General features: G+C 43.6%; 1 protein-coding gene across 3 annotated transcripts in view; it reads left to right on the top strand.

The window, feature by feature from the left end:
* CCDC13 (coiled-coil domain containing 13) overlaps positions 1-23,634 on the top strand; it is a 30,478-nt gene that overhangs the window by 5,207 nt on the left and 1,637 nt on the right. For all 3 annotated transcript variants that reach the window (XM_084509873.1, XM_084509875.1, XM_084509874.1), the window contains exons 3-14: positions 156-304; positions 2,549-2,691; positions 6,107-6,196; positions 6,455-6,571; positions 8,035-8,139; positions 9,729-9,893; positions 11,376-11,552; positions 13,127-13,333; positions 14,395-14,531; positions 16,706-16,789; positions 17,633-17,761; positions 20,160-20,314. In XM_084509873.1, coding sequence (XP_084365999.1) covers positions 156-304; positions 2,549-2,691; positions 6,107-6,196; positions 6,455-6,571; positions 8,035-8,139; positions 9,729-9,893; positions 11,376-11,552; positions 13,127-13,333; positions 14,395-14,531; positions 16,706-16,789; positions 17,633-17,761; positions 20,160-20,314 — 1,658 coding nt within the window. The remainder of the gene's footprint in view (positions 1-155; positions 305-2,548; positions 2,692-6,106; positions 6,197-6,454; positions 6,572-8,034; positions 8,140-9,728; positions 9,894-11,375; positions 11,553-13,126; positions 13,334-14,394; positions 14,532-16,705; positions 16,790-17,632; positions 17,762-20,159; positions 20,315-23,634) is intronic.

Raw genomic sequence — 23,634 nt, forward strand, 5'->3', positions numbered from 1 at the left:
CCTGAGGTTCAGGATATTCTGCTTAATTCAGTAAACTCATTCCTGGTGAGCTCAGCTCATCCAGCACACGGTCATTGCATTATTTTATCTCTGGAAGCATTGTTTTGAAGCACATCATGGCGACGTTTTGTCGTTACGACTTATTTTCCCCCCAGGTTGCTTGAAGTTGAGAACGAGCAACTTCAGGATCAGCTTCGAGAGGTCCGGGATGAGAACTGCAGGCTGTACAAACTGGTGAAAGACAAAGAGTTTGAAATAAAGCAACTCCAGAAAAAAATGCAGGAGGACAGATTGGCTTTGTCAGGTAACTGCAGGAGCTTTGTGTTCACACCGTGTTAGTTCCAGTGTTTGCTTGATGCTGATGACAATAGAGGCAGGATAACAGAGTCATTGTGAGCCAAATAATCCTCCTGGCAGTGAAATAGTAACATGACATCTCTTCACCTGCTTTGGGCTAAAAAGGAGTATATCATTCACATTGTGCTTTCCTCCATTTATTCTTCTCTAATAAGCTGCTTCTAGGATGAAGCAAAGTCAGCTCTTTTAACTGAGAAACAACTCTGAGATTTGGTGTTGAGCTTGGCAGTAATTTGCCATAGCACTGAAGCCTCTTGTCTCTGGGTTTTAGAAGTAGATACCTGAGAATATACTCACATAGTCAACGCTTAGGGTTGCTACCTAAGCTTACAAAAGTCTAAGCTGACACTATTTGGCATTTGCAGTTACCTAAACGTTGACATTTCTCCCCTCTGGAGAATTTCATGGCTTTGTTGGCCATGAGGAGTTCCTTGCAGTGGCTTGGCATGTATGCTTAAGGTCTGCATCTTACTCCCCTTCAGTTTCATGAGCTGCAAAATATGAATGCTGCCGCTCCCCATCTTAGAAAAAGAGCTGCTGGAAGGACCAAAAGATGTCTGAGGTTTCCAGGTCAGAACTGAGGCACAGAATATTGTTATTGATAACGATACATCCCTTTAAAGAAGTGTAGTGCTTATGGGATACGCATTAATCCCAGCTCCTCACAGATCTTCTGCAACCTTGCATTGATGAGCACAAAACATGACGACTCCAGCAGCCTTTATATTAATGCCAAAGTGTTACAGTTTTTCTCTGCTACATAGTGTTAAATTCCTTATTCAGGCTTATTTTGTTTAAGAGCCTGAACAGGACACACGCAGCATGCTGGCTGAACGCAAAGTCCAGCTTTGAAAACGGTTTGGGTGTCCTCTGAAGGCTGAGCTGTGCAGTTGGAACCTCTTCCACTGGGTGCCACTGTTGTTCAGGACAGCAGCGATGACCAGGCCAGCAGAGAAGGGGAAAACCATCGGAAAACCAGCAATAAGCAAACCTAAATAATGCATACACCTCCACTCTTCATAATTACCTCTGGCTTGTGTTTAGGAGAGGTGACAGGCTATTGCTGGGTCAAAACCAGGAGGCAGAAATGCTGCTGCAGCTTCGTGGCTGACTGAGATGCCAGCTGGGGGCATTTTGCACCTATCCACTTTGGGGCAAGAGACCCACACGCATCTCAGGGAAAGAAAGAGCTTTAATTAAACACGTGCAATGCCATCAGACGGAGGCACAAGCCTGGTTTTTGGTTAGTTTAGTATGTCCTGTGCTCCTTAGTAGCTGGTATTTGTTAGGAAAACTAAGGAAGAAGTAGCTTCTAGATGAGAGAGGGAGCACATCAGATAAAGAAGATCAGTGGAAACTCTTAAAATAACGAGCATTATATATGCCAAACGTGACTTGTTATTGCAGGCTGGTAGTTATTGCTGAGCTAGAGGTTTTCTTGCATGCTGCATGCAATTATATCAATGTTGCACTTGTGCAAGGACTTTTCTTCACCTGTGTGATGTTAACAAGAGCCAGGTGATACAGAGGGCACTCCTGGGGCTTACTTTCTCTGTGACACTGCTCCAGCCCTCTCTGAGGAGGAGGAGGAGGGCGCAGTGTGTGTTTAGAAGAGCTCAGTAATACAGTAAGGCTGCCTGCGTTATCGGGAGGGACTTATAAATAGGCACAATGAAATTTCCTGGCTGTTACCCAGGAGTCAACTGTAGTAGTGCTCCTGACCTTTAAGGACAGATGTCTAGAAAATGTTTGCACCTCTGTTTCGGCGACTCCTCCAGGAGTAAACAACCAGCATGAAACAAAATGTTGTCTTTTTCCATAACAGGCCACAAATGCCACAATGTTCTGCCAGTTCTTAATGGTCCTTCACAGCAGTGAGCAGAAAACCACTCTCCCCTTTCTGTGTGTGTTGCTAGCACCTCTGGTGTGGCCTTTTCACGTGTGGCTGTTCTTACAGGGTGAAACTTGGCTTTGCTAGCCACGGTGTGACGCTGGCTCAAAGTGCCAGGCAGCCCAGCTGGATCACTGACGCCTCTTTTCCCTCGCTTACTCATTTAAGTGCCTGGCACAGCGCTGGGAGCGATGGCTCGGACAATAAAAGTACACTGTGCGGCGGGCAGAGAACAAAAGCATTGTCTATTCTGAATCTTGCCTGTGAGAGATGTCCTTTGCTTTTATGTCTGCTTTTCAGGGACGTCTGGTTTAGCGGGGGACGTTGCTGCTGCTAAAATCGTTGAACTGGCCAAGAAGAATCGTGAGATAACTGCCGAGACTGAGAGCGAAAAAGCCAAAGTGAAGCAACTGAGTAACAAAGTCAAAGAGCTGGAGAGAGAAGTGAGGCATTTTTCTTGTTCTCTTTTTTTTTTTTTTTCTCAGAGAAACAAATCCAGCTTTTGGGACAGAGGAGCTGTGGCAGCTCTGGGTTTGATTAACGTTGCCATTTTGAATTTGCTCTTGCATTCATGCTTGCTTTGAGTTCTTGTCGTTTCTTTCCATGCTAGGAGGGAGGGATGTGTGCCCTCAGCTGTTTCCACCTTTGCAGAAAGGAGGAGCTAGGAGAAGCTATCAGTAGGTTACGCCAAAATAATAAGCCAAAGATGTATGAAATGCCAGTTAGAAACATTCACAGAATCACACAGAATCACAGAATTTCTAGGTTGGAAGAGACCTCAAGATCATCGAGTCCAACCTCTGAAATTCACTTGTATTTGAAACACAAATAGCATAAGTGCTTTGTGAACTGAGGCAGTAACGAACTACGTCACTTAAGATGGAAAATCTTCACTCATCCAGCCGTATTCTTCTGGTTTACTACAATGTTTTTATACAGGCTGACCTTTCACAGGACTAATTTCCCTCAGGTGACTGCTGAAATGAAAATTAGATGCCCCGATGTCAGTGTTTGCTTTGTTCATTGGCAACTACTGATCTTCCTTCTGCAGAATTTGTAATTTTTTAGATCATTATCAATGCATTTTTCTTCACTTCGCCTCCTCAGGAGGCATCATTTAAATGTATCAGTAATGTTTATCGCTCTGTCTGACAAATGCATTTTGACTCCATCTTTCACAGTCACTTATTTTCATGAATCATTCAGCTCTCTGAATTGGATCCCAGTTACCTGGAGGATGAAGAAGTGGCAGATGACAGGTTTGAGAACTGCATAAATCCAGAGAGTTCTGGTCAGAAGGGCCTTGTCACACAGCTGGCAGGCTGGCTAAGAAATACCAGGTGTGGCTGAGGACCTGTGAAGTTAAATAAGTAGGGGAGCAAGATGCACATAATTTCAAGAAAAAAAAATCTTATTTATAATCCTCTATTGCAGAAGTGTAAAGACACAGAAATGTAAAATATTGTCAGGTACTGACCTAAAAGAAAGGAATTGCAGGTGCTTCAGGAAAGAAAGTCAAAGTAAACAGAAATCCTCAAGAAACAGTGCTGGTCAGGGCAGAGAGTGGCACCTCAGGTATGAACTAATCTGTTCCTTGGACACCAGCACCATCACAATCAAAGACCAATGAAGCAACCTGTCTCATCTGTGGTAGAAATGAACCACAGTGTGGGCCCCAGTGAAGCCATGCCCTGGTCTGTATTTTCGTCGAATCTCAGAACCCTTAGGGTTGGAAAAGCCCTCCAAGATCATCTGCTCCAGCCATCCCCCTACCACCAATGTCACCACTAAGCCATGTCCCCAGGCACCACGTCCAACCTCTCCTTGAACACCCCCAGGGATGGGGACGCCACCACCTCCCTGGGCAACCCATCCCAATGCCTGACTGCTCTTTCTGAGCAGAAATGTCTCCTCATTTCCAACCTGAACCTCCCCTGGTGCAACTTGAGGCCATTTTCTCACAGACTCCTTTGGAATGGCTTTTTTCCAAACTAATGATCGTTGGCTGAGTTTTTGGAATGGGTTTGTTCAGAAGAACTCTATGAAGATGTGAAGGAAGGGTAGGATTAAAGCAGTGCTTGACAGTGGGAGGTACCTATCAAAAATGTTGAGTGAGGTGTAAGGAGAGCTATCACAGAGGAACCTGCAGAGATTCACATCTCTTCGGTAACTTTTATGCTAAGCTGATGAGAGCCACTCATCTTTTTCCATTGATTATAGAACAAGACAACAAAAGCACAATTCAGTTACCCACACAAAGCATAAAAGTACCATTTGAGGTGCCACTTGACCTCCCAGACATCCAAACAGGGCTGTTGGACATGACAGTGGTGTCACTCCGGGTGCTGCAGCTGTTGTCACGTCCCTTGGACACCTCCAACAGGACCAGACACCTGTGTGGGGGCAAAAAAGAACCCACAGTCAGCACATCTGCTTGACCTGATGTAGGGGTCTAGTGTAGAGTGAGCTGAAGAGTAGACTTCCCTGGTTGTATTGATGAGATTCCATTAATTAGGAATAGAGACACCCACGCTGAGAAGACGAAAAGTGTTAATTTGAGAGTTGGATCTCATCCCATATGCTTCTAGATGGCTTAAACTCAGGGAAATGAATCATATTGATGGCACCTTGCAAACGCGTCGCAGTATGTACTTTGACCAGGGGAAAACACTGTTATTTCACATAATTGTTAGCTCTTTGCTTGCATGAGAGCTGGAAAATATGGAAGTCATAAGCGTTTTAACACGAATCTGTTCCCACAAACAAAATGCGGGGTGTGGTCGTTGAGCAATCGCTTAGCAAAGAGCAGAACATGAACAAAGACTGCAAATGGGTGTTTGCAGAAAACATCACTGAAATGGGACCCAGCAGCTGCCACCACTCGCTGAAATTCCTGACTCTTGGTCCATTGCCTAAACAAATTTCTGAACTGGATAGAAGCGGTGGTTGGTCTGCACATGGATTTATTGCAAAGAAAGGTAAGATGGCCCTGAGTTGCACTCTGTTTCTCCAGATACGACTGAAATGAAGAAGCTATTCCTTAGAGCCTTCTTTTATTCAGGCAAATAACCAAGATTTCCTGCCCACCTCAAAGAATGAAGTCTCAATCGCTTTAAAGCAACACATCCCAGCCTTTCCAGCTCCAACCTCGCTGCACTTCTGTCCAGCAAGAAGTCTTAGCAACCTCAACAGAGAACGTGATCCAGAGAAGTAGGGGCAATGTGGCTGCCTTCCTATTCTGTGGCAAGCAATAGCAGATACACTCTTCACCTGTTGAGAAATGCTACTTCAGAGATATCCCAGCTGAAGAATAAGAGATTTAACATCATTACTGAACCTCAGCTGTAGGTTGTTAGGTAGTCATTTCTCCTTTTAAGTTCCTCTGGTGAATAGAGCTATGTGCTTTTTATTAAATATCCTGTGATATTCTTGAAAAGTGAGTAAACTGGCATCCAGAGACAACATCCTGATCTGTACTTTATAGAATCTGTGTTTATATGTATACATTCTTATTTTATGAACCTGTGATGAGAAAATCCCCCAGAAACACCCATAACTGATCCCATTGCAGCAAGTCAGAGACATTTTCCCTGAAGTTATTTCACAGTGAAATAACCCAGGCTTCTTTGGGAGGCATTTCAGAAAAAGGCTTTTTTCCTGATTCCTTATAAAAAATAAGGGGAAATGAAGTCTCCTTTTTTTTTCTTTTTTTTTTTTCTTTTTTTTTTTTCTTTTTTCGTAGAGTAAATAAACATTCAGGTTCATTAAAATTACTGCTGTATTTTTTTTCTAATTAGTCTTCCATGCAGGTGTGTTCTTCACTGTATCCATTCTATAACAGTGCATTTTTTTTTCCAGCTACAGACAGCTGTGGAAAAAATACATTCCCTTGGTGGTGATGATGCAGGAATCAAGCAGTCAACTCTGAAGAAGACAGAAGGAAACTTGGTATGAATTGTAATCACAGAGAGGAAATCAGAAGTAATAATTGATACTTGGTTCTTTCCCATTGTGCATTCCTTGGATGTCTCCCTGTCTCTAGTTTTGTGACCAAATTGCTCTGTTTTCACCTCCTCTATACCCCACAAATTAGGGAATGGGCCTGGAAAAAAAAGGTACTGTGATCCTGATGGATATGTGCATCTTAATAACTTTAAGTTTTCACTGAGGATTCTGTTCTTACCACATCCATTCTTCTCTTCAAAGGCCGAGAGCGCAGAGGTGAAAGCATTGCAAGAAAAATTAACCACGGCCAACTTTAAAGTGATGGAGTATCGGAACCAAGTCCAGTCAGCAAAGCAGGAACTGAAGATGATGCAAAAGGTACTGTTTCGGGATGCAGCCTGTGGCTGGAATCCTGTTCAAGAGGTGTACTCTTGTGACATCAGGAGGAGGCTTCTTTTCCTCTGAGCTTTCATTAGCCTCATTAGTGAAATGTAAGGAGGTAACAAAACCCGAGATATAGTGGTTGCATTGGAAAGATATGCACATGGGCACACACAGATTTCATGCTCTACCCCCGTAACTGGATAACCATTCCCATTATTTCTGCTGCTATGATGGGTAAGGATCCTTTAAGGTTTGAAAGTCTCAGTTCAGCAAAATAGATTTTGACTGATTTGAAACATACAGTCAAGCCCATTCCTCTTTTCCAAAACATGTAAGTAATTACCTTTTAATGTAAGCTTCAGTCCCATGAAGTTACTGAGATTAAAAACCACACTTGAACCAAAGCAGGTTTAAACAGTTTGGTGGAGTGACATCCAGAGTAACTTTTTCCTGCTTGCTTCACGATGGGTTTTAACGCATTCCTCTGTGCTCTGCTTCCTTTGGTTTCATTACTTTGCATAAGAGACCTGCAATGCAGATCAGAGTAGAGAATGTGCTTCTAAAAATAGAACTCTGCTGACCTTTTTATAAATAATTTAAACGCTCGTCATACTAACTTTAGCTCTCGTTAATGTGGCTGCTTCAGAATTGTGCAAGAGAGAGGTTGGCTTAGTGCCTGATTGCAAGGGTGTGTATTCAGACAGCATCTCTGCTCTGCTCCCGCTCAGTTCTGGTTATATGTAGTACGGAGTAAATGCAGGTATTGAGAACTGTTAGCAATGCGTGGGAAACCTTGGTGATGAATTTGAAATCCTCTTCTAGAGGTAGCACAGCCTGACACCTGTTGTCTGATGCTACGGGGCCAGATGGGTTCTTTTAGGGATAATTAGTAGAATAAGGACTGGCCAGAGGGTAGTTATAACTAGTTATAAAAGGGGGAGGTAGAAGGGGACTGATTGGTGATCGGGATGCTTACATATTATGGCCATTTGCCTAATAAAGTGGTTTTGGTTATGTTAATCATATTATCAGGTGTCAGGAGAAGGCGATACAGGTCACAACACCCACCTGTGCAGCTAGATGGTACAGTTTGACAGACTTGGTAGGCAGGCAGAAAAATATAGACTCACCTTTAAAAAATAAAAAAAATAAAAGAATAAAAACTTAAAGACTAATACTGAAACATTAAAATACCAAAATACCCACCTTAATAAATGAAATCGCGCATGTTAGCCAAACCCCTCCTAAGCAGCAACACTCTGTGTTATGATAATGGTCCCAAATAGCTTACATCACATGCGATCCTGGATATCAGACACAGGTTTTATCTATACACAGCCTACTGTGTACAGATACAGTGGTTTGGGTTTACTGCTAGAGAGAGCAGTTTTTCCTCCCCTCCCCTCCACAGATATTTCAGCCTAGGCTTTTTGCTGATCCTAATCCTTTCTTCACAGCTTTTAGCAAATGAAGTCGGTGAAGATGTGAATATTCAGAGTCTCTTGACCAATTCTGGCAGCTGGCGTGGGCGAGCCCAGCAAATTCTTGTTCTCCAAAGCAAGGTGAGTTGAGACCCTGCACAGGGCCTGCATCCAAGCTCCGAGTGGGATGTTTGAGATAAACTGTTGGTTCGTCATTCAGTAATTCTTAACATCTAAACCTGATGATAAGATATGTCCTAGGACAAAAAGCTTACTACAAATACACAGCCAAATACATTTTCTGTGTTGAGGAAAGCAACCGTTGAAATAAAAAGCTTAACAGTAACTTTTGGACTGTTTTCAGTGCTTGTGTGTGCATGGGTACAGTGTGTTAGATTTTAAACGTGTAATGATGTGTGCAGAGTCTTTCAGAATTCCTGCTAATTAGTCTATTGCAAACATGCAAGCCTCCATATTTAAACTGTGGATCTTTAGCATCTGTGTCAGAGGAGAGAGTTCAGTGACTCTGGAGAGCTGTGGCAGCCTAGTTAAAATCCCAGGATGTTCTGAAGGTGCCTCTCTCCACTGCGTACAGAAGGAGCCCTGTCAGTCTCTGTGCTCTGACTTAGACACCTTTGTTCAGTGCCTAAAGTCAGATGGGAAGAATTGAGGCCAGATAAGATGTTCAAGTTGTTCCCTCGAGACCTTAAGTAAAATCTTTAACTCCTGCATCTTCTGAAGGGCACAATTTAGCTGAAATGTCAGCTCGGGACAGGGAGGCAGTTTGTCTGACTCACATAAAAACTTCTCGCAGGTAATTTGATACACAGTCCTCCTATTTTTCTGGTGTTGAATTATATGCCAATGAAGTGTGATTTTTGCACTGACTGAAGTTGTTAATCTCTGTTTTCCCATGGGCAAGTTACATTTTCCTTTGATTTACAAAATTACATTTTCCTTTGATTCAGCTGAAGGCTGTGCATATTGTTACTGTACTCTACTGTACAAATTTTGGAGCCAGTCTCCACAGGCCCCTTCTGTAGTCAGTGGTGATACAGTAAATACAGTCACTGGATCCAAAGTGATCCTGCTTCCTTCTCCTGACTGTAAAATAAATCTGTAGTGAAGCTGATATGCAGCAGCTGAGTTCAGTTGCCCACACACTGGTGTCTAGTGCCAGCTGAGATGCCATAGGGTGTTCCTTTGACATTTGGTCATTGCTCTGGAGGAGTAGGGATGTCCTGTAGATCCTGTGCCGTGTGTCTCCAGAACCCCAGGGCATCTAAAACATTGCCAGATACCTGTGTTCAGGCTGCTCAACTGTGCCTTAGATGTGGACATGCTGGATGATGGTTCTGCTGAAGACTGAGATGCTTAAATTTATATGGGTAAGTGGTTGTCTGCCCTTTTAGAGGAGATCTAACATTATTCCGTTGACCATGTACATATTTAGTGGTATTCAGGATGCTTTGGGGTCTCTGCCTTGCTTTCACATTCGGCTTTGATAAAGCACAGAACTCCCTTGTGTCCTTTATCTCCTGTAGGTCTTGAGGTCGTATCTCCTCCCTGCACAGATGCCCTAAGTGTCTGCATGTTTGTTAGCATCTAACAAATATAAATGTGGAAAAAAAAAACATTCACTGCTCTGTGTAACCATGATAATGCCAAGAAGTGAGCTCTGAGCTCTGGTTATGTGCTCTGTCGTGCTGGACCACTGTGTTGTGCCCTAGGTTCGAGAGCTGGAGAATCAGCTGGGTCAAACCAAGAGCAGAACATCACTGAGTGAAATGGATGAGGAACTGCTGGCGCTGGCTGATCCCAGGAAGTTGTCAGCCCAAGAGAAGAACTTGCTGAAGATTCGCAGCTTGGAAAAAGAAAAGAAAGAAGCCTTGGAGGTAAAATGTTGTGAGCTGACAGAGTCCTACTTGGGTACATAGTGAGTAAGAACTTGTCTTACTTTTGGGATGTATGTTACACGCCCTGCTTGAAGACCATTTTGGAAACCCACTCAATCTCCTCGAAGAAGTCATGCCACACTTCACAGCCTGTGCAAGAAGCTTCTGCGCTGGTTTTCTGTATTGTATGTCAAGGCGTATCTTTGCAGTACATGATACACCCCCTTGCTTCATGATTCACACGTCAGATGCATCCACTGGGCCTGAAACGTGGCCACCTGACAACTGGGCATGATGTATGATGTAAGAAAGAGGGAGAGAGGCCACAGGTTGCAGTGCAGCTGGTGCTGGCTTCGTGCTGAAGTCACATGTAGACAGAAGCCCTGCCTTAGCTGCATCCAACCTCTGGAGCATCCCCCTGTCCCCGTGGCCAGGTGTGCATTCTCCACGCAGTGTTAAATCCAAGCATCCCCCTCACACCTCGTACATCTTTACAGCTCTGGGCTCCTACATTTGAGCAGAGTAAAGTTCAGAATTGCACTGGACTCTTTCCAAGAGGCATTTTGAACATGGGTCTTACTCTCCATCTATTGTATTGAGTTGCTACAACAATAAACACGTTTAGGGCTTGAAAGGGGCTATGGCTCATGGCACGCAGTAAACCCTGAGGTGTAAAGGATCCATAGGTCTGTGTCCATAAGAACCACGGGGGGTGCAGCAGGGGGTGTCAGCTGTACAAGCAGGCTTGCAAAGCACGTTTCCCTAAGCTCTTTTCCCAGATTCTCTTCTGTAAAGGCCACCTGGCACCACTCCAGAGCTTAATTAGCTGCTGCTTTTCTCCCCACAATTTGACTGTGCAATAGAGTGAGCAGTGGGGTAATGCACACCTTTCACTCTTGGCCATGAGAAGGGAAGAGATTTATAGCCACAGGCACGCAGCACTGGGAAGATTTCCCTCGGTAACTGTAATCTGCATGGCTCCACTCTCCCCTTGTGTTTCAGGCTCCACTCCAAAATTCTCCTTGCACTTGTCCATGGCTACATGACTGCCAGCACACTCCCTGGCCGCTTCCATCTAGGTGAAAGCATGGCTCAGGAGACAGCATGTGCCACACAGGGCTGCTAGTAGACCATGTGGCAGCATCATCCTCTATCTGGGAGTAAAACAGTTTCCCCATGGGAATATGGTGAGACAAATGAACGATCAGGAGCATACAGAATTATGTTTTAGGACAGAATTATCATACACTTCCTGGCACATACTAAACCAACCTAGTTCCCTTCTATTTCTGGTCAGACAGACCTTTTTTGATGGTGGCAAGCAAACAGTGAGTAGTTCTATTTATACTTTCTGCTTAGTTAGGGATGATACGATACACCAGTGCCATATTTTTGATTGTGCTGGACAATATGTGGTTTCTTTAGCTCACCAAAGTATCCAGGCTGTAACTGTCACTTCCTACGATGTGTTTGCATCTGCAGAAACTCACTGGGGAACACGATGCTCTCCAAAAAAATCACGAGGAAGTGAAGAAAAAACTCGACGCATCAAAAGCCAGGAACAAAGTGCTGTGCAGTGAAGTGAAAACCCTGAAGGGACAGATTGTAACCCTGCTGGAGAAAGGAAAACACGATGATGAGCTCATAGATGCCTTACTGGTACTGCCCATTACTGTTGATCCCAGCCCTTGCAATCAGTCCTCTTTCTCTAAGTGATGAAACATGATGTCATTTAATGACACAGAGAACCTTATACAGGGGCCTGATTAATCAAACTGTGACAACCAGAGGTTTCAGAGTTAGCTAAAGCCCTTGTGCACTTTGGAGCAGCTCACACAACAGCTGCAGGACAGCACTAGGGGTGGTTTGGAGTCAAGTGTTGGAAGAAACATTTTGCAGAAGGATGGAAATAGAAATGTGTTAGGTAGAGGAAGGGCTTCATCCCTGACTCTGGAAGCTGGACTGGACTCTCTGTTCTGCTTTCAGCCCTGATAGTAATTTATTTATTTTTCTCTGGGAATGCCTGCAGTCTTGCACTTTAATTTGTTGTATTACACAGCCCACAACACGCAAGACCTTAACCATGCATACTAAACCATGTGCACATCTAGTTGCAGTAGCTGGAGCTGAGAGGACGTGGAGCCTTCAAAACTAGGAGTACTGCTGGGGCCTCAAGACACAGTTATGCTGAAATAAATGCCCGCTGTCACGCTCTTGTGGGATTGCTTTGGTTTTCCCCAGTTACAATAATGAGAAAAAAAAATGAGAATATACACCACTTCCTAGTAGAAGTCCTAATCCAGCTTCTCACAAGTTTAAAAGCAGTTATCCTTGCTTCTGTACAGAGCTTTTAGTCAACAGAGGCTAATGACTAAGCTGGCATTCACCTTTCTGCACCCCAGGCAGCCACGAGGGGAATATGGGCACTGACCAGCAGATTAGGCTGATTACAGGGGAGCCCAATAAGAGCTGGCACTTCTGCTAAGTTTGAGCACTCTCACTAAAAGTATTACAGAAAGACAAAATTTTTGTTTGGAAGGAGCGGTTAAATTTTGATCTATCACATCAAAGAAGTACCTTGCTTGCAGTCTGTTCGCCTGTCAGAATAAACTGTCCAACAATATTAGATTTGTCAGAGTGTGAAAAACTCCAAACCCCACCAGCAAAACAGCCCAGCCTCATAGCTGTTTTCTCACACTACCCTCCTCTTTTAATGTCACTGTCACGCAGTCTGATCATAATCGAATGTCACAAAAAACAGGTTGAAATCTCCTTTTTTATTCAGTTTATGGAAAAAGTCTATTTCTTTGTCAAAAGCCAGCCGTTCTTGCTTGTTTTTCTGCTACACTCAGTAGCAAAGCTCCCAGCAAACTGAACCTTTCAGAATCTTTTCAACTTGAGCCATCCAGCCCCTAAAGTCTTGATAGGACCAGTGAGGGCAGACGGCCCTTACCCAGCAGAACATGTCTCAGTGTTAACAAGTAGATGTGCTGGGCCATTCTTTGAAGTGATAGCTGCTGAGAGGAAGGCAAGCTGAGCTCATGCTTAAAGCATAGTGGACCAAATTCTTGGAGTAGTGCTAGTGACATCAGTTTGCTTACACCAGGGAATGAGTTTGGCAGGGCAGTGGCTTGCCCTCACGCTCCTAAATGTGTTGTAGGGTGTAAAAGACAGGGAGTCTTAATAATTGTGTACAAAAGTGAATATCTCACTCATTATTTCTATTTTATCAGAGTCAGCTGAAGCAAATGCAGGAGATCTTAAAGCACCTGAGCCAGCAGGATGAGAAGAACAAGGAGTCTCAGCAGGTGCTAGGGCAGCACTTGAACAACGAGGCTCGGAAGCAAAACTGCCTTATAGAGCAGCTCAGACAGCTGGTGGCTGAACGAGAGGCAAAAGTTAAAGAGCTGGAAGAGGAGATTGGGCAACTCACACTCCAGGTAGTCAGAGAAACGAACTAGAGGAGCACACTTGTAAGGATTTTAGATCTGTTCTTCCACTTCCTTCTCCAGTATTGTCCAAGATGGTTGCTAGCTGAAGCCACTAACACCTGCCCTACTGACAGTCTCTTCTGTCCTCTCCTGTAACTCTAATTTTCTTTCCTGTTTATATATATTCTTTCTTCAACCTGTTTAAGCAGCAGAAAAATACAGAAATATTAGTGACATCAGCCTGACAGCAGGTGTAGGGCTGCAATGGGGACTGACCATCCTTGGCTGCTGAAGGAAGCAAGCAGGCAAACGTAGGTGAGGCAGCATCAGCCGGCTGCTGTGGAGCCCAGCTACAGCCCCTCATGGAGTGATGGGACTCCCTAGTGAGTTATTCTCATCTCCCACTGCGAGCCACTCTAAAAACTCCCTCAGATCTCCGTGGTAGTCGTAGGAGTCTGATGAGTCTCAGCCATGTGGAAAATTCGTTGTACAGATGGAGGAATCAGGAAGGTTGGCTCTGTAGGGACTAGCAGGTTAAGAATGTCTTCAACTTTTATGGTCTAGTGTAAAAAAGTAACAGTGCAAGGTGTACAGATGGCACAGGAATTGAGGGGCAGTCCACTAAACCATCAAAGGCTTCTTGTGTGGTCTGGTACCTTACATTCAGGTTTTGTTAAGGGTATTTAGACATCCAGTTCCTAAAGATACAAAACCCTCACAATGGTGAGGCTGTGAATCTGTCAATTACCTCAGAAACAGGGGCTAGAGCATTGGGTCCAAGATGAAGCTTGGGTTAAGGATACAAACCAATGCTGGCAGTGGTATTGTAGGTTCTGTAGTGACACCGTGTGTACCCCATCATTTCCTACAAAACAGCACTTTTTACTGACTTTTGCTTTGTTTCTCTTCTGCAGTGGTAAGAAACTAAAGAAAAGTTTCGTAGCAGGTCCTGTAAATCAAAAGTTGTGGCATGCTTGTAGCAATAACCATAATCTGCTGATCAGGCATTAGTGCAGCTCTTTTCCTTCGAGCTGTGTAACTGATTTTATGACCTTTTCCACCATTAACAGAAGAAATCTGCCCAGCAAGGGGACAATCCAGGAGCTGCTGTTATAGCACCCTCCGAGCAATCAGAAGATCCACGTTTTACTCTGCTTAAGCCTCTGGCATCAGGCGGTGATCAGGCTGGAAGGACTGAATCTGCTCGGTAAGAAGAGCCTCAAGTCAATGTTTTAGGTTGCTGGGAGTTATTCAGAAGCACGGTTTTCCCAGACAACTGCATCAAACCACAAGTGCTGTGTGCCAGCGGCTGTGGTGGGCTGTTTACAGTATATGGGAATTTCTAATCACATTGTCTCTTGGACTTTTGTCCTGGAGCGGAGAAAGATACACAGACTTGCAGACATTACTACATTTGGCATGATGGTAGTGCAGCTAATTCTCTTTCTCCGGCTCAGATAATGTTTATGTGGTTAACTTAAGTGCCTGTGTTTCTTCTCTCTTATGAGAAACAGGGTTTCTAACGAGCAGCCTCCTGAAAGCAGGGTGGCAAATTAATGCATAGCCCCATTTTAGGTAAGCAGTAAATCACCGGTGCATTATTTAAATCAATAAAGAAGCTTTGAGTAAGATTTCCTTGCAGAAATGTTGAAAGCACACCACGCTGTTTGCTCTTAACAAACATCCTTTTTAAAGCCTTATTGAGGACCATGTACGTTATAGTCATATTAATATAATTATATCTGATTTTTGTTCACACTTACGTAACTCTGTCTCATTCCAGCTGTATGAAGGGACCATAACTTGCACCAGAACAAGTTGTATCCCATCCTGTTAAAACACAGGGTTTGGTGCTAACAAGTTCGTGGTCAAATTGACAATGAGGAGTTGAGACTGGCCTTCCGAGGAAGGAGGAAATTCTTTTACCAAGTTAAAGCTACAACTAATTTCTCCTATGGAATTTTAACTAGCCTACCGTGTTATTTTAGACACTGAGATTGGCCTGAAAATTGTCAGATGTATCCCTAAGTCTGAGTAGAACATTACTACAAAATGTAGGAAATGTTCTTCAGAGTGTTTTGGAATGAGGGTTAGAACTTATCTGCAAGTTTTCTTGGCAGAGTGGTTGACTTTACTCTCACTCTTCCAACTCCACAGACGTTGTGCTCTTGTGCCAATCTATATTTTATCCACTTTTTTTTTCCTTTTACCAATTACTTCAAATGTCTGCTGATAGTAAGCAGGAGGGTGAGCAGGAAAGCTAGGCTGGGAATGGGCTTTGTAGAACCCCATAAATGCAATGCATAAATTATTTCTTGTGTTCGTGGCTGACATAGCTCTGTCTTGACAATGTCTGATGTGTCAGATGGGCGGTGAAAGAGTTTGAAAACTGCAAGAGCCGTTACTAATTTGGTCAGCAGGGCTCACTCATTCCATTAACTTTAATATGCTGATGAACCCTCTATTCCATTTTGCTTTAGTGAATCATCTTTTCCTATCAGGAAAGATGAAATGAAAAATGCTATAAATAGGAGCTAAAGCCCCTTGGAGATGTCAGAGTAAAAATCCTCATTTTTAGACTCAGCCTCTTCCGTCATTACCAACCTTAACTTGATTTTAGGATGGATTAACCAGTCGCAGCCTAGAAGGCAGCTCTGCCTGGTCCACAATATTAAGGCTTTACCCTCTGTTAGCTGCAGCTTAAAGGCAAGGAAAAGGGAATTGCCTTTGGGCAGCTGAATTCAAGACTGGAAAACAAACACTGGAATTTTATGTCCCAAGCACACGGATGCATAAAACTCATCCAGGCTGGAAGCGGTACTCTAGTGTTAGCAGTCTGACAGATCTTCCTAAGAGCAGAAGAGTTCAAAATACTATAAAATATATATTTTAAAAGACACCTAGAAAGAAAAGGTCTGCACTTTGCTGCAGAACAGGGGTTCAGTTGGTTAGGAAAGCAAGTGATACACAAACACCATCAAAGAAACCCAGTAACCTGTCCTTGGCTCACATCCTAGTGGGTGTCTGATGTGAGTGCTCTATGTGAGGGTCCAAGCAGTGCCCGTGAGGAAACAGAGCAGCACTGGCTGTTGCTGTGGCTGTTTGCATGTTCAGCTTGAGCCAAGCAGGGTCAAGAGCTGTTCCTGCTCACCACATCTGCACGCTGTGACGCGCAGCTCCAAATGCTGGTGTGGAGGGCCAGCAAAGTGCCTCCAGAAGCACAGCGATCAACAACCGAGCTTTAATATTTGTACATGGGACACGCAACGTGGTTTTGCAGTGCGTTTTGGGGACGGAGAGCAAGGCGAGCTGCTGTGTATGTGTGTGTGAGAACCTGCCCTTTGTAGATCTCGGTGTTTAACAGAGCTTTCGCCCTTGTAGCACAGTGTCCAAGATGGGCCATATGCTCATAGAATCGGCAGCCACTCAACCTCCCCTTCTCAGCAATAACATCCCACCTGGAAGGTACGTATGTAAACTTCATCACAAACCAGAGAGGAAACCTGCAGTGCTCCACAAGCTGCTGGCAGCCCTCAGCTTTGTTTCACAGAATCACAGAATCACAGAATTTTCTAGGTTGGAAGAGAACAAACAACTTCTTTTACCATCCTCTCTACGTGATACTGTCAAAGGGTTCTGGCACAGGCTGCAGTGGCTCCTTGTTGTCTTAATGTTTTAATTGATTGCTAGTTTTATGCCCCATAAATCCCCCTTTTCCATTTTGTCATCCCCAGCCACCAGGATTTCTCCTGGTTTTTGCTCTAACGGAAATATTCTTGAATATTTCCGTGCAGAGGTAGAAGAAATGAAGTACACAGTAATGGGATACGTGGAAAAATTGCCCCTTCCTTTCATCACCTACTCAGCAGAAGAATAATCATTTTACTAATGCTGCCTGAAGCCTTTCAGTTAAAGAAAATCAATAGTGTGCCATTTAATAGCTTAGCACAGCACTTTGGAGAATCCACGTGCAGGCTTCTCTTTGGCAGGAGCAGTGAGATGAGAATCAAGTGCTGGTGAACTGCTCAGTGCGGGAAGTTTGTTTTCAAGGGTGATGGGAAGGGAGAGCATCATTGCAAGGGGAAAGGCCTTTCGAGTGAAACTCAGAGTGGCTTTTTTTCCACATATTTTTATTCCGTGTATTGCAGTATCAAGCATGATGCTGGGGGGAGTCAGTGAGCCTGGCTGTGTGTTCTGGCTCGGGCTTCAGAAGTGTATTTTGATATGTTTTTTTCAAAGGCTGTCTTTGTTTCATTTCTTTCATTCGTGAAATGGGAAACAGACTCTTTGCGCTTCTGCTGCTTTTAGGCTTGCTGGCACCGACAGCCTGGATTTCAAAGCGCTGCAGACGCAGATCACAGAGCACAAGGCTCTCTGCCAGGCTGCTGAAGTGGAAAGAGACAGGCTCCTGGAACTGGTCACTGTGCTGCAGAAAAGGTAGTGCCTGAGTCTGCCCGTGCCCTTTGTGGGATGCTGTGATGAAGGAGCAGTTGAGACGTGTGAGAGTCTGTAGCGTGCAGTCCGGTATGCCGCACTCTGCCACTGTGAAATTTGCCTTAAATAGGGGCGTTTGAAATTATTCTGCTCAATTTCACTGCCGACTTCATGATTCATTTTTTTTAAATTCTTTTAGAACAAAGTGCAGAAAAAATGGAGTCGTCTTCAAGCTTGCTACACTCAGATAAAGCTGGAGTTGGTGTATTTATGTATGCGTGGTGTTATTTAGGCAGCAATTTTATTCACCAATACTAAATACTGCAATTAGAGTTATAATCTGATTTCTGCTCCAGAAGCTTTTCACATTCTTTTAAGTTTCACTGTATCCTCTCTTAAATGAATTTCTTCTGGTTTAACTGAAGCATAACGGTGACATTTTTTCCCATTATTCAATTCAATTTAAGACAATGTTAAAATCAAGCTAGGTTTTGGGAGAGAAGAAAAAGCAAAGTCTTTTATCTTTAGACACCTTTCAGCTACTGACTTTTTCCCAGCTAGACAATTTGCCTTAAACACGATTTGATTCCCAAATCTGTATTCCAGCTTACAGGAAGACACATTTTTGTCTGGTTGTATTTGAATACAGTAGGTTCTGTTTGCTTGATTGCGTTATCTCAATCCATCTCTCATTTATCTAACTTTTAATTAATCACAATCAGAAAAGTGTGTTTCTTAAAACTGTGGTAAAGGTATCATCCCCTGTGCTTTTAAGGGCTAAATCCTAGAAACGTGCATTTTATTCAGGTCTGTAAGCCCAGTGACTAATAGAGGTGTGCAATTAGGTAAGGACAGAGGTCTGAGTGATTTCTGAACTGGGGCCGTTGCGAATATGGGCTAATGAAGAATGCAGAGTTAATGAAATGTGCAGTTCCTAGTAAAATGTGCCACAGAGTGATGATTCAGCAGCTCCACCGTTATCACACATTTATCAAGAGCTCCTGCAGGTAAAGTACATTTTACGAGATTGTGTGCAATAATTCTTGGAAGACCTCAGGATAATGTAGCATCCACTCATATTTCAACATGAATATATGTAAAAAAAGTGAGGCGTTCCTCCCCTTCCTTTCCCCTGTAGGAGTCCAGGTCAACAAACCTCAAGGAACATGCATACTGCTTAAGCCAAGAGAAGAGCTCTGCGAATGGTTATGAGAGTAGCATTTTCCTACAGCAGCAGCCAGAATTTATGACTGTGTTTCACAGCCACTCACCGCAGAGCAGAAGATGCTGTCAGAAGACACTTGCTTGTAGACTGATTGTAGGATCGGGCCCTGCCTGAGGAAGGGAAAGAGCTAGAGCAAGATTTCAGTTTGCTGCTCATATTGGCAGAAGATTTCATAAAAAACGAGTCCTGTCATTTTCCCTCCTCTGTTTGTCTAACACGGGTGCTAGGGGAACACCTGGTCAAACGAAAGTTTAATGAATTCAGAACCACTGAGGAGAAATATAATTTCACATAGCATGTCACCCGCCTGCTAATTCACTGCCACAGGAGGTTGGAGCCTTGCCTGTAGCTAGACTTTTAAGACAGTGATATAATTTTATTATAGTTGTAATATTTTTTTTTAGTTCTGCCAGCTAGGAGGGGAATAAGACTAATCAAATCTCTTGATTCAGGGAGTAATCAGCTATCACCCATCGGGCCAGGGAGGAATTTTTTTTTGTATTTGCATTGTCCAATACAGTGTGTCAGTCAATTCTTAGCTTTAAATTCCTCTAGATCATTTGGTGTCAGGCTCTGCTCCCTGAATACATCCGTGGGTGCACATCAAACTTTTGTAGTTGATTTTCTGAGGTGTTCCATGAGGTGAACAGGCAGGTAGTTTGCTCTTCCCTTATTGCATCTCTTCTACTCGCTTCCTTCCACGGTAGTGTCTAACGGCCAAGTTTATTAAAAGCAAGGTCCAGCTTCTTTTCGTACTCGCAGATAACTGACGCAGAACAGCTAAATGCTTGACAATGTTTTTATAAACTATTTTCCTTCCAAATTCTTCCCCGTGTTTAAAAAGATGCAGTTAGTATTCCTCTAATAAAAGATCTCCCCTCAGCAATCTGCAGCTTGCCTGCTCATCTGAGTGGGAAATTTAGGCAGAGTTAAGGGATCTAGGCAACCTCCACTAGCCAACCTATTATTTATAATTATACTCATTAGTTAATTCTGTTTTGCAAATGTAGAGGATGTCATCTGGAAGAATCGCACTGGGATTTCTGCCTTTGGATGCATGGAAACTTCTCTTGTTCCCTCTGCTGGGAGCTATGGAGTAGGATTCAGTGTTTAAGACTGGCTGATCCTTTATACTTAGGACATAAATAAGCTTGAATCACCTTTTTTGCGTATCAGGGTGGAGGAAAGCAGCGATAAAGTCTTGGAAGTTGAGAAGAGGCTTCAGGAAGAGCGGCGGCGATGCGTCCTTTTGGAGCAGCAGCTTGAAAAACTACAAATGGATCCTGGGAGGAACACAAGTACACAGAAACCTCCTCTGAGGGGCAAAACAGGTGAGGTGGAGCTCTTACCCACAGCTGTGTCCCCCATCCCACCCCGGTGGTTAATAGCAGCAACATTTGGGCTCTCATCTCTCAATCCTACACGAGTGCTTGACCTTACACACAGGGATTTGGACCTGCTCAGAGCAGTGGACTGATACTGAGGGTGAAATCCTGGCTCCACTTAATTCAAGAGGGCTCTGACACAGATTTAAATGGGACCAGGACTTTTGCATTATGTTGTTTTCACGGGATGATGGTCTACAGAAGGAACTTCACGCCGTTCTGCGTCTCTGCTGTGACCATGCTGTGTTCCCTTTACACTTCTGCCTGAGAGATTCATCTGAAGGTTAAGAGCAGAATTAAAGGACGCATCCCAATTTAAGGCCTGTCAGTGTCGATGAAAAAGTATTGCTGGTGATGTAGTAATTAGATCTGGTGTAATTTATTACACCGTGAACATGATAATCTCCTGCTATAAATATGAAAGCCTTACTAGCATAGTTAAAGGAGGAGAAGTCATGATGGATGTTAAATTTTTATTTCTCTGATCAGATTCTTTTATTACTTAAGGACTCTGATTCTGTAAGGTGTCTAAACCAATAAAATGGTACATATTCTTAAGGAAACTTTTCCAGTGGCTTCCCTTTTTATATGCATTTTCATAAAGTAAAATGAGTTTAAATGCCAGGAGACGAACAGTAGTAATAAGCATTTTAATTTGGCAAATACTGGGATGGCATCAGAGTGAGTTATGGTGACTGGAGAGGTCACAAGCCTCATAACAGAGCTTGTACGTGCTCTTGGCCTGGCCCACGCAGGAACACATGATCTTTGGCTGTAGGACAACAGCCCCGCAGTGCAGCAGATGCGTGGTGTGGCTTTTTCCTATTGTGTGTACCCATCCTACCTCATCTGCTTCTTACAGCTCTGTACTGAGCACCTGTATGAGCAGTCACCTCCCTTTCACGTGCACCAGTATCTTCTTTCTCCTTAGGTGCAGTTCAGGCGAGGTAAGAAATGCTGCTTGAACTGCACTGCATTTGCAATTCCCATCACAGTGCAGTGGTTGGCAATAAAACCTCTCTGGAGCAGCACAGTGATGCAAAAAAACGCCTGGTGCTGTTCACTATGGTCTCGATTCACACAGGAGGGCGAAGTTCCCCAGTTTAAGCTGCTCAGGACCTCAGGTGAAGCACTGCCATTCACCCATCTGGAATATAGAGAACCAGGTATGTAGGAACAGGATGCAGAGGAGCTTTGTCCTGCAGGGATACTGAAAGATTGCTTAAAACCTACTTCTTTCTGTAAAATATCCATCAATTCTGAACTTTTGTGTCCTTGACAAGGGCCCCAGCCAGTACTGACTTATTTCTTTTTCTGAAACCACTGATTGTTAGCACTGCCTTACCTGCGTTAGCTGAGAGCCTGACGCAGAAAAGGTACTGCAGAAAAACTTTGATCCTCGCAGAGAGACTCACCCCACAAAACAGAGAGTTGCAGTTCAGCGGCCAGCACGGTGTTAGAAGAGTGCTCAGAAGCCAAGAGCTCCAGCCTGTGGGCTTTAGGATATGGGACATTGAACCCGATAGAAGGGCAGTGCTGGGCCTTGCAGAAGTGGTATTGGGTGCTACCTCTTAGGATTCCCAGTAGGGTTTAGATGTAAGGCACTTTGGAGCTCTCAGCTCGTTTCTTCTGTGGAAGAAATTAGGATGTACGAAGGGAGAGGTAGTAGGCAGGTGGGAGTTTGGAGAATACAGCTATCAATCACAAGCTTTTTCCTCTGACTCCCTGCCTTAAATAGTACAGGGGCATTTTGGTGCTGTCTTTTACAGGAGAATTTAACTGATATTTTGAGCTTAAACTTTTATACAACCCGGTAGTGTAAAGCTTTGATGTGCTATTCTGTTATTTTGCATGTGCCCAGCTTAGATTTCCCTCGCAGCCTCAAATTGATGTAGTGATGAACTCGTCAGGTTCCGAGCCATTTGGATCAAATTGTTGTAACAGTTTGGTAACTCACCTGTGAGAGACTGGCATTTCCTAGCTGGAGGAAGCAAATTGTTCCTACCACCACAACAGGTTCCTTCTAACTAAATACTTAGTTCATTAGCCTTGCCTGCTTGAGGACTAAAAGCAAATGTAGAAAAGGATTGGCAAGGAGACTAACAAGAAGAAATCCTCTGTGAGGCTGTAAGATGAGTAGGTAACAGGCTCTTTCACTGCAGTTGTTTGAAGAGAGCCCAGCCCCTTGTAATGTGCCAAAATTCTCTGGAGTTTGTACAAGAAACAAGTCTAGAAATCTGTAATACATCCCTTCAGCAGAGCGTGTAGGTTATCTAAATGCTTTCATGCCAGATAGTTGAGGAAATAAGAAGGAATGAAAGGCTTGAACATAAAATAGAGACTAGAGAAGCCACTAATTAACATAAAATTTTCTTTTCTTTCTGAAAGTGCAAAATTGGAGAGAGCTGATCTAATTACTAATCTAATGTTTCTAGTCTCCTCAGTGCAAGGGAAGTAGATAATGATGCTGAGTAGTTAGAAACATCACAGTTGTGTTTTGAAATTATTTGTGCTTTTGTTGTTTGTTTTTTTTTTTTCTGTCTTATCCAAATTTCTAATTAGCAAAGAATAATCCCAGAGGAGAATGGGTAAGTAAAAGCAGGTTTTCCTCAGTCCTGTGGAAGACAGCATCGAGTTCAAAAGCATTTCTTTGTTATACAACATGACCTTTCTCCCCATGTGGTTTTGTCAGACTGTAGTTCTTTAAGACCAGGTTCTTTCATATATTCCACATGAGGAGGATTTGATGTTTTATTAGCAAATTTACTTGAAGATATTTAGCGACATGTGGGTTTTTAATTTAGAAAAAATGTCTGATGTCTTTTAATTTAGAAAAAATACATCAGCAATGTACTGAAATCACAACATAGGCACCATATAGCGACTGCAATGTGCAGTTGAATCACAAACATGGTTCCTGTCACTGCTCTGGGTGTCAGGGTGCTGGGTGCCCCCACTTGCCAGGAAGAAATACGTGAGTTGAAGCCAGCTCAAGCCCGTTGTTCTCTTCAAGGTTTGGTTTGCTGGTTGATTTTTATATTCTGTGTTGGGCTGAGGCAGTACTTTCTGTGGATTGTTTTAGGGAAGGCCGTTTACATTTGCTCAACTGACACAGCTGTTTATCTACAGCAAAGGCTACCCTCCAGTCCCCTTGGTGTTGAGATAAGTTCAGCTTCTCTCACGATAGCTGTGGTTGCTTCCTACGTTCTTTTCTGAGCTTCGTGAGCACATCATCCATGCCTGTCCTCTCTGAGCCTTCTTCTGTT

Source organism: Aythya ferina (assembly GCF_964211825.1).
Source record: "Aythya ferina genome assembly, chromosome: 2".
Taxonomy (NCBI): domain Eukaryota; kingdom Metazoa; phylum Chordata; class Aves; order Anseriformes; family Anatidae; genus Aythya; species Aythya ferina.